Consider the following 10,460-nt stretch of genomic DNA (forward strand, 5'->3'; position numbering starts at 1 on the left):
CAGCCTTTGCAGTATTTCTAGAGACCAATTGAATTTGAGGGTGCAAGTATTGAAATATAGACCTTATTCCCGCATATTCAACAAAACTAAAAGGTAGATCATGCATGATTATAGCTGCTACAACCAACTCACAAAATTTTTCAGGATCATACTTACTTCCACCAAGTGTCACTGCACCAGCTTCTTGGGCAATGAGCATTTGCCCTATATCACGGTAGGAGGTTTTCAGACAATTCACAAGATGGCGTTTTAGATTACCAGTTCCGTACTTGCTGTCCGCGAGGTACACAGAGCTACAATGTTTGCACTTGGCCTTCAATTTCTTGTCCGGACCCAAAGGAAGATGAACAAAGTGACTCCAAATTTTTGAGGTCAGCTTCCTTTTTCTTTTCTGGTAAAGCTAAATCTACCTGGGATAGTCTCTAACATCAATTTAAGTCGAAGCTTTTCCCTCTTATAAAACTTTAAAGCGTCAGCCTTTGCAGTATTTCTAGAGACCAATTGAATTTGAGGGTGCAAGTATTGAAATATAGACCTTATTCCCGCATATTCAACAAAACTAAAAGGTAGATCATGCATGATTATAGCTGCTACAACCAACTCACAAAATTTTTCAGGATCATACTTACTTCCACCAAGTGTCACTGCACCAGCTTCTTGGGCAATGAGCATTTGCCCTATACAATGTTTGCATTTGGCCTTCAATTTCTTGTCCGGACCCAAAGGAAGATGAACAAAGTGACTCCAAACTTTTGAGGTCAGCTTCCTTTTTCTTTTCTGGAGTTCGGCGCCTTGAGTTTGGGTATTAAAACTCGATCCATCAATCTCTTCAACCTCAACATCCACACTTTGAGACTCAATTGACTCAAGATCAATTTCCATTGTGTTAAATTAAGCACCTCTTCCTTAAGAAAATCTTGAAAACAGAACTGGTCATCATTAGTTTTCTAATATTCACCTCATAAGATATGGTCAAAAACGGTAGAACTCAATCACTGGCCTATGGAGAATTAAACAAAGAAACTTTCAAGCAAAACTAATATGTTGACAAAAACCAATCAAAACTCAAAAGCCGTAGCACACAGCCTTTGCTTAATGAAATGAGCTTAGGTCCTCCTCGTGACTCCATCATCAAATATGAAACAAAAGTTGGATTCCATCAATAAAATTTTGTAGCATTTATTTGGGCTTGATTCTCTTTTTGACGTTTAGAATCTACTCTATATAAAGCAGTGAGATAACTTTATAAAAGAGAAACCTTCTAGCCCCATGTCATCTTTACATCAGCTTTTTTCTTCTTTCTTTATCTTCTCCACATTGTTTTAGCCATATTATCATGTCTGGTTGCAATTTTTGTTTTCCTGATTTCGTAACATAATTTGATTTGACTGATTTTCTTTCAGACTAAATTATATGCTTTTTGTAACAGAGTTTTAGAATATGATGCATCATCTGCTAGTTTCTAAAGATCTTGTTTGCCATTATTCTGAAAGATACAACAGAGAAAGACACAACACCATCTTTTATACGCTCGTTTATGTTCTCTATTTACCATTATTGTTTCCTCCAACGAGAAAGACACAACACCATCTTTTTTTTCCCATTAGAAACAAAGAAACAACAACCAAAACAAGTGTTCTGATTACAAATATCCATAACAGATCACAACAAAGCCGGTTTCAAGAACAACAACTAAGTGAAATCCGAAATACCTGTTTCGTTTTTCGAGAGGTCCGGTGGACTGAGAAGCGGCGGAGTGAGAAGCGGCGGTTCGGTGGACTGAGAAGCGGCGGAGAGGAGAGTGAAAAGCGGCGGTCCGATGGACTGAGAATCGGTGGAGAGGAGAGTGAGAAGCGGCGGTCTGGTGGACTGAGAAGCGGCAGAGAGAAGAGTGAGAAGCGGCGGTCCGGTGGACTGAGAAGCGGCGGAGAGGAGAGTGAGAAGCGGTGGTCCGGTGGATTGAGAAGCGGCCGGTGGATTGAGAAGCGGCGGAGAGGAGAGTGAGAAGCGGCGGTCCGGTGGACTGAGAAGCGGCGGAGAGGAGAGTGAGAGGTGGAGAGGAGAGTGAGAAGCGGCGTGAGAGAGAGTGGAGAAGAGAAGAATGAGTCCTTCGAATGTGGGCGGCTGGGTCCTCTGGGAAGATAAAAACTACTATTAGGCTTTACCCCATTAGGGTTAGAATAGAAGATGAATATTAAATAATATATTAATATTGAAATATTTTTATTTTTTAACCTAGGTAATAAACGGGTTGTATAATCGTGTTACCTAAATATGACATGTTTACTAAACGGGTTATCGCGGGTCAATTTCGGGTTGGCGGGTCAACCTGAAAATGATACGTTATTTAATCGTGTTTCGCGGGTTCGACCTGATTTTGACCCGGACCTATTTATGATAAACCCAAACCTGCTAATTTCGTGCGGGTTTCGAGTCGTGTCGTCGTGTCACTACCCGGATAGCCAGTCCTAGTTGTAAATATTTTTATTTTATCTTACACGTAGGAATTGTTGTTTGTTTTATTTCTTATCGTATTAACTGAAAATTAAAATCTGTTGTAAAAAAAATATATATATAAATCAATAATAGGTATAAATTACACTGTCGTTATATTCACAAATTAAATCATGTGTATATATGATACAGGGGAACTAGTCTTTATGCTATGTTCCTTGTAATAAGCCAAGCGTAGTGTCGTTTGAATATGTGCCGGAACGGCTCGCCGTTAGTTTTATGCTGCAAGTCGTTTAATGTTCAGGCCTTTGAATTGAGCTTGTCGTAGTGGACGTTTGGTTCACGGATTCAGAACTCAAAACTATGATTCAGAACTATTCTCGATTTACGTGTATTTTTGTGAGAGAAAACACTATAGCGAGCCACGAACCAATTATTTGAATTAGGATACGAATTCTCATACCAAACACCCTCTTAGCTCCACTAGGTTTATTATCCCTCTTGAAATGGCTGTACGCAGCTTTGGACCTTGTTGAATGAAACTTGGGTTTTCACCCTTTCCTAGTTCCTACTTCTGTGATTTCCCCCTAATAATTGGGGGGTTAGTTTGCACCTGCGACATTAGAGTTTTTAACACTTCTAAATAGTTGAAATTGATAAAAGAATGCTGCTGAATACTGACCCTTTTAAAACATAGATGTCATTATTTCCAAAAGTATTTTAGGTATGTTTAACTTTTCTTTGCACTTTTTGTCCCATTTAAACGTACTTTTTACTCTACTTTTTTCTCTCATAAAAATTTAAAGTTTAGTTCATATTTTCTATTCAAACTTATGAAAAAGAAAACCCCCTAAGTTGATGTGGATGCTTATAACTCATCTTTATCTTTTCTGGGTAATGACCATATTGAAGAGCCTTCAGATTGTTGGCTTTAATTTGCACTCACTCCAAAAGAACAAACCAAAAAGGGAAAAAAAAAAAAGTCTGTGTCCTACACCAATTCAAACAAAGCATACCCAGCAATGTTTCTCTCTCTAACATTTACACGTCAAACCCCCAAACCGTTCTGCACTTAACTATCAAAAGAGATAACCAAAAAAAAAAAAGTGTAAGTCTTGAACTGCTTGCATCTTCAGTCGTGGATCCTGACCTTCAAGAGCATTCTGCATTTGTCAGACTAATAAGTTACACTTCTAATACAAACAAAAAGAAATTGGTTTTCCTTTTTTTGTCAAAAGAGATTTGAATTAGAGGAAATATTATCATACAAATGGAAAAACACTCCTCTTTCACTCCCTAAACAACACAAATCAGAGACAGGCAGCTCTTACCGCAATATTAGTTAACTGCGACTTCGCCAGGAGCATCATCATTTGCATTGCTCATTCGGAGTTCGATAGTCCTTAGATCCCTTAGATGCTGCAAGATCTCTTGAAGAAGATCCACCCCTTTGTCTCCCTTCTTTATGGAGCTCATACAGTTCTTTAGGAACTCCCTATCTGCTTCAAGTGCTTGTAGCCTCTCATAGACATGATCCACCTCCTCCTCAATGGCCACTTTATTGCTGTCCAACTCTGACTTTGAAACTGGAGAGTTATGAAGCATATCAACAGACGTTGATTCAACTTTTTCTTCATTCATTAATCCTTCTTCACTTTCCTTATAATCAGCTGCATCCAAAAGCGGAAGGAGCTTCTTCGCCATGGAACCGAGTATTTTCATCTCAGGGTCATCATGATTATCCTTTACAAAACCATCTGATTTTCCACTCTCTTCTGGTGTGGTGGTAAGATTTTCTTCAAAGTCTTCAACGTTGGATTGGGAGGTACTCGCAATAAATTTAAGATCATTTGAGAATTCCGCATCCTCATCACCCAATTTAAAAAGCTTATCCTCCAATGCTTTAAGCTGATCAAGAATAGACAGCCTCTCTTCTTCAAATTCAGTCAGTGATTCATCAAGAATGCTCATGTGCTTTACACAGTCTAGTGTTATTTCCTCCAAATTTAGAACCGTATCAACGGAAGCATTATTGTTGTTGTTGTTATTGCTTTCTTGATGGCCGTAGGAGCTGCAATCTTCGTCCCTCAACTCGCGGTTAAGATCAATCGATAGGTCATCACTATCCCATGCGTGGCTGCAAGAAGCAGAAGAGTTCCTACTTCTTACACTTCCATCTCTAATCCTTCTAATCATCCTCATCTTCTCTTTCTCCTCATAATCAAGTGCCTTCTTTCGATAAATTTCTAGTTCTTTCTCAAGTTCTTGCTTCTCTTTCTCTCTTTTGATCATGAGGTCATTCAATAGCTGCAAGGCTTCTTGGTCGTATTCGGATTGTTCCTCCATCATTCTCTGGTATTGCAATGCCTCCATCTGCATTGCAGCCTTCTCTTCTTGAAGCCTCGTTATCATTGCCATAGTTTGATTTGCAGCTATTGCGGAGGCACTTCTCTCTTCCTCTAGTTCTGCATATAAAACACTTAAAGCCTTTCTTTCAGATTTCAGTGCCGTTTTAAGTTGTTCAATGCTTGTTACTGCATCGCCTCCTTCCATTTCACTTACCACGCTTCCATCATAGGATTCTTTTGCTCCTGACTCTCTTTTTTCAGGTGTTAGCGATTTCTTGTCCAAGTGGTGGAGACTGTCAATAGAAGTTGGTGTGTCAGGAAATTTGTCCTCCTTTTGCGTGTTATGCTCCGAAAGCATGCAGGCCTGCTCTATTTTTTCTCGATCCTCGTCATACAAACTTGGTTTTGCTTGCTCTGTAGCTTTTTCTGTATGACCTTGACCTATCAAAACCAACTTCGCATTAGAAATTTTTCTTACACAAATCATAACATGGGATAAGATGGGTATGAATTCAAGATTACCATGGTCATTCTGAGCTATGAATGCATCGGGAATTTTATAACGAATTTCAGGACCATTGTTGTTTAAAGAAGATAAATCTTTGTTGTCTGCATAATCGGACACTTGTGTGCTCACCAAAGTTCTTGACATAATTTGATCATTTGACAATCCTCTCGCAGATGCTGCTGCTTCCCACCAATAGATCAAAAGCAATGTCTTATGATAGGTTCATATCTTATCTAAGTTTATAATTAATAAGTTTACAATTTAACCAAAATAAATAAATAATGTTTACAATTCCAATGTAGTTGTACCTTGTAGGTCATACAGTTTTGTCATAATTGCTTCTTTGACATTGATTTGCAAGGATTGGATTTCTTGAGCAGTAAGAACTTGTTCACTTAGATTGCCAACCAAATCCCCTTTTTTCTCTTCAGTATCTCCATTTTCAGACTGATCAACCAAATCCATGACCATTTTCAAGTTTTCATGTTCTACGTTATCCGTCTTCTCTGCACTCTTATTTACTTTTGCCTCGCCCGAGAATTTGAGCTGTGATGAAATCCTAGACCTGCAGCATAGATCTCCTTCTTCAAACCTGCAGCCTCCTTTGTCTGCTCTAGTTGAAAAATCAATCAACTCAATGGGAATCAAACGGTGATCAAGGTTGCCAATCCTATGATTAATCTTTGAAGAGCACTGAATATCTTCAGTTAAATCATTATCATCTTCTTTAGTACGACACTTGCCTACATAAACATCAGACAATTGACGAACATACTCGTTGCTTCCATGAGAACCTTGCCGCATAATATCAAGGAAACTCGCTTTGCCATCTTCCATTGCTTCTTTTTCATAACATATGAACATTGATGATGAACTTAGACAATCTTCTTCTAAAGTATCTCTGGAGTTAAAACTATCAACAACATGATCATCCGCGACCTCAGCCTCGTCATGCCGATCTTGCTGGCCTTGTCCCACATCAAACTCCCCTCCATTGTTGTTCTCATCACCATCCAAAGCTTCCATAACCAAATCACCTTTCTGGGCATACTCTAAAGACCCCCAGGAAGGATTAATCACAAAGTAAGGATCATCAGGGTTATATACCCTATCGAACTTCTCGCCACAACAACAACACCTCGAAACATTCTCATCAATCTCAACCTTGTCATTGTCAATGGAAGAAGGCATTTTAGTTTCTGTTCCTGAATATGAAGCGAAGCAAGATCCACACATATTTCTTGTTTCCACCATTTTTTGGTGATTTGAGCAGTACCCGAGTTGTGAAATCTCAGCAGCATGGCTCTCGCAGAGGAGATCTGTGTAACTCTTGGTCTTTTTTCCGGGTTCCAAGATGTGATCAACTCTAGAACACCATAGACATGGCTTTTGGAGGCCAAAGTAGGTGGCAAACTTGGTGATGAAGTAACTGAACAAAGAGTTTAGGAGGAGAAGTAGTATCAACACCCATTCAAGGACTGCATAAACCAGAAGTAAGACTAGTTTGTGGGTGTTTCTGTGCAGCGTTGTTGCAAATCTGTTGGCAGCCATGGATTCTGCTTTGTGCTTCATATGATAATCAATCTAGAGAGAGAGAGAGAGAAGAGAGTGTTTTCTTTTCTTTGGTTTATGAAGAGTAGAACTTTTTGCTTCTTCTCTCAATATGTTGTATATTAGTATTATTCTCGTTTGGTTTGGTAAATATATATATATATATATATATGCTATTCGGCAAATAAGATATTTTGTTTGAGGTGTGAGTTACACCTAGAAAATGTAATTGCTCTAATGTATTAAAGAAACCTTAAAGTAAAAAGGGATGGAGAGAGATGCATTAAATTTAAAGACAAATGCCACTAATTGAGGCTTAAAATCATAGAGTAGAGGAAATAAATAATAAACAAAATACAGGTATTGAATTCATTGTATTTTAAAAAGATAAAAGAAGCTTACCAAAAGAGTCTTACACAAGGGTAAGAGGAGCCTATCTAATTCTATTTTTGCCACTTTTTTTCCAAAATGGTTCCACTTTATGGATGTGTATGGTGTACCATGATTACAACCAGGTTTTACATTACTTTTCAGTAACAATCAGGTTTTACATTACTAATAGTTTTATGAAAATTCAATTAGGAAAACATTTTATGCAGATCTTCCCTTTCTTAACATTGTCTATGATTATTTTTTCTTTTTCTTTTTTTTTTTCTTTGAAGACAGAAAAGCTAGCATTTTATTCCATGGATCAAATAATCAAAACAACCTCAGTAAAATAGGAAAAGGAAAACCTCAATCAGATAAGATGGTCATAAGCTGATTAATAGAATTTGGTTGAATATGAATAACCTATAAACAATGCGGTTGATTACAATGCATTTAGAAAAACCACTGAGCTAACACTCGATGTCATCCGCATACCACATTCATCCCCCCATCTCGAAACGTCAAAATAGCGTTTTCATGACATTGAGTGTTGTAATTAACAGTTAAGCATAAGCAATTAAATACAAATTAATTAGAGATTATTTTTATAACTATTATTGATAGTAAAGTGTCGGGAATGATGAAACATGGGTGTCAACAGTGGCAGGCATGAGGAAAAAGGTTAAGCTGCAAGAAAAAGAAAAAAAAAAGTGACTTGAAAAAGATAAGGAAATGGATTTAGATGGCAGAGTGTGATAGCCTTTTTCTATGAATAAAGATGGCTAATGATCTTCCTTTGATTTATGCTCTCTGCCTTTTGCTCTTTTGGGCCTCTCTGCTCTCCTTTACTTTTGAAAAAGATAGTTGAATGGATGTATGGAATATTGTACAAAGTGTCCAACTAAAACCTTACCAAACTAAAGTTGAAAATTGAGGAAAAACAAAAGCTGGTTGTACCAGAAAAATAAAAAATAAAAAAAAGAACTAAAAAGTCCCCACAGAAGCATAAAGAAAAGGAAGATTAAACCCCAGTCACTAGACACACAAGAGTTGAAAGAGGAGCCACCCCAAAAGCACAGGCTTATAACACGCTTTGATTATCTTGTAATTTATATGATTGTGTGCGTTGTTCACTTTATTTAAATATCTCATTTGGTTGGTTTCCATCATTTTGTGGACCCAGTTTATGAACAGGAATTCGTCACTTTCACAATTTATGTATTAACTTGAGAGGGGGTAAATTTCCCAAGTTTCTCATTGATATATGGAGCTCAGCCCAACATCTACTGGAACCAAATAATCATAATCACAGATTGTTCATATTACACTTAACTGAGTATAAACAGCTAAAGAGTTCTTTCAGAGAGAGAGAGAGAGAGAGAGAGCTTATATGGCCGTTTGCATATGCTTCAAAATTCAAAAGACACTTTCAGAGTTCAGATAAGCACAAAAATTTGGTAAACCAAGGTAATCTTGTGCAGTGAAATAGTTTACTAGTCATCTCAATTACCATGTCCAAATTCCAATTGGTCTGTTTCAAATCTCCATGTGCTTATATCAGTTATCCCACCTCTATAACTCTATTATTGCATAAGATTATCCTTTATGAATAAACAACACCAAAGTTGTATATGAAGCCCATGTTTTTTGGGTGTACAAGACCCGAGAAATAAAACTAAATTTGGGCACTTGTAGAAAGCCTTGGGAATAGATTTGACAAAAGAAGGTACCCTTAAAACGCAAAATGCTAGCACCCTTTTTTTTTTTTTTTTTTTTTTTTTTTTTTGCGTATGAATAAACACATGCTAGCAGTAGCACTGGATTTATACATTAGCATTACTTATTTTCTTGTGATTAGTGGGCTTATCCTATGACTAATTAGAGCTTCTTTGGTATTTACAGCAGAATCTTCAAAACACTTCTCAAATTGTATCTGTATCATTGTCATCTCCTTCACTTCCTTCTTCCTTAATTTTTTGGATTTGGCTTACCATAAACCTCCAGCTGTCCCCTTCCTCAATCTCCCATTGTTTCTTCAGTTCATAGATAGCCTTGGATGCCGCAGCCGCAATTGCCGGGTTGCTATCTTCTGCAAGTCTCTGGAAGCAGAACAAACATGCATCAGTTTTCGTTATCACCGGAACAAGAATGATTGTTGATTGATGTTTATAACAGTCAATATCACCTGTAATGCTCCCATGCCTGCATTACCAAGAGTCCACATGGATGGAGCTATAGCCAACGCATTAGCTAATGCTTTCCTGCATTGTAGCGAAACAAAAAGGGAACATGGATGATTACTGTAGAACGGAATATACACCAAAACAACCACGCATGAGAAATTTGTTCTTTCATCGTATTTTGAGATTTTTTTTCCCTCTGAAATTGCTCTTCTGGTGCTAGAACTAGAATAGGCTATGCTTGGAGAGATCTCAGCTATTGGGCAAACAATATCTCCGACTGTTTCAATGATGCCATCATTTAATAACTTTTTAATAAGCGATCTTAAAAAAACCCAACAATCTTCTAATGGATGAAAAAGAAGCTGATGGAATTAGTAGTATTTGGGATCTTCTACTCGTCCAACCTCATCTCAACTTAGTGCTAAGCCCAGGTTTTCTATATATTGAAGTAAATTGCACAACTGGTTGAATTACTAGCTCTTTGGTTTGTTAAAACGGGAGCAGGTTTAGGGCCAAAGCTTTGACCGTGATGAGTGTAAAACACCGCATTGTTAGGAATATAGTATGTAGATAGTGATGCCATAACAAATTACCTAGTATTGACATCAGGAGAACTTGAACACTCTGCCAATAGTGAAACACTACTTTTTCCATCCATTGCATCCAGATCTATAAGAGTTGCAATCAACAACTCAAGCTGCTCCATAAAAAAAGATTTGGTTAATGAAAGAAAGCCGTAATTAAAATGACATTACTGCAATGGATTGGAAATAGTAATAGAAACTTGAACCTCTTCGGGATCAGTATAGTCGATTCCATCAGCTTCAGAGAGAGCAGATGCCATACTCCAGTACGCTTCCTGTACAATTCCCATGGTAATAGCATGAATGCCCAAATCACCGAGAAAATAAGTGAACATAGCTTGAGTAGACATAAAGAACCTGAATAGCAGTAATGCGATCGGTAGACACTTCTCCTGGGAAGTACTCAACAGTTCTCCCATTCTTTTCGAGCATTATTCGGTCCATTATGTCAAGTCCTGACAGA

At 37.7% G+C, this 10,460-nt stretch overlaps 3 protein-coding genes across 3 annotated transcripts in view; all 3 read right to left on the reverse strand.

Annotated features, from left to right (window-relative positions):
• LOC112094008 (zinc finger BED domain-containing protein RICESLEEPER 2-like) overlaps window positions 1-882 on the reverse strand; it is a 2,634-nt gene extending 1,752 nt beyond the window's left edge. The window contains exons 1-2 of the mRNA XM_024173837.1: window positions 411-882; window positions 63-204 (exon numbers count right to left, since the gene is read on the reverse strand). Coding sequence (XP_024029605.1) covers window positions 63-204; window positions 411-882 — 614 coding nt within the window. The remainder of the gene's footprint in view (window positions 1-62; window positions 205-410) is intronic.
• A 2,468-nt stretch (window positions 883-3,350) lies between these two features.
• Window positions 3,351-6,954, reverse strand: LOC21409818 (myosin-binding protein 3). The gene is made up of 4 exons (XM_010110694.2): window positions 5,619-6,954; window positions 5,325-5,489; window positions 3,786-5,243; window positions 3,351-3,617 (listed from the first exon to the last, which is right to left on the reverse strand). The coding sequence occupies exons 1-3, from the start codon at window positions 6,880-6,882 to the stop codon at window positions 3,793-3,795; spliced, it is 2,880 nt and encodes a 959-aa protein (XP_010108996.1). The 5' UTR covers window positions 6,883-6,954; the 3' UTR covers window positions 3,351-3,617; window positions 3,786-3,792.
• Window positions 6,955-8,586: 1,632 nt separating this feature from the next.
• The window catches only part of LOC21409819 (senescence-associated protein AAF, chlorolplastic), a 6,219-nt gene continuing 4,345 nt past the window's right edge, over window positions 8,587-10,460 (reverse strand). Inside the window, exons 10-14 of the mRNA XM_024173860.1 lie at window positions 10,355-10,452; window positions 10,204-10,272; window positions 10,007-10,110; window positions 9,416-9,491; window positions 8,587-9,329 (exon numbers count right to left, since the gene is read on the reverse strand). Of these exons, the coding sequence (XP_024029628.1) occupies window positions 9,153-9,329; window positions 9,416-9,491; window positions 10,007-10,110; window positions 10,204-10,272; window positions 10,355-10,452 (524 nt within the window). The 3' untranslated portion in view covers window positions 8,587-9,152. The remainder of the gene's footprint in view (window positions 9,330-9,415; window positions 9,492-10,006; window positions 10,111-10,203; window positions 10,273-10,354; window positions 10,453-10,460) is intronic.

This window comes from Morus notabilis, unplaced genomic scaffold (assembly GCF_000414095.1).
Source record: "Morus notabilis unplaced genomic scaffold, ASM41409v2 Scaffold518, whole genome shotgun sequence".
NCBI classification, from domain to species: Eukaryota; Viridiplantae; Streptophyta; class Magnoliopsida; order Rosales; family Moraceae; genus Morus; species Morus notabilis.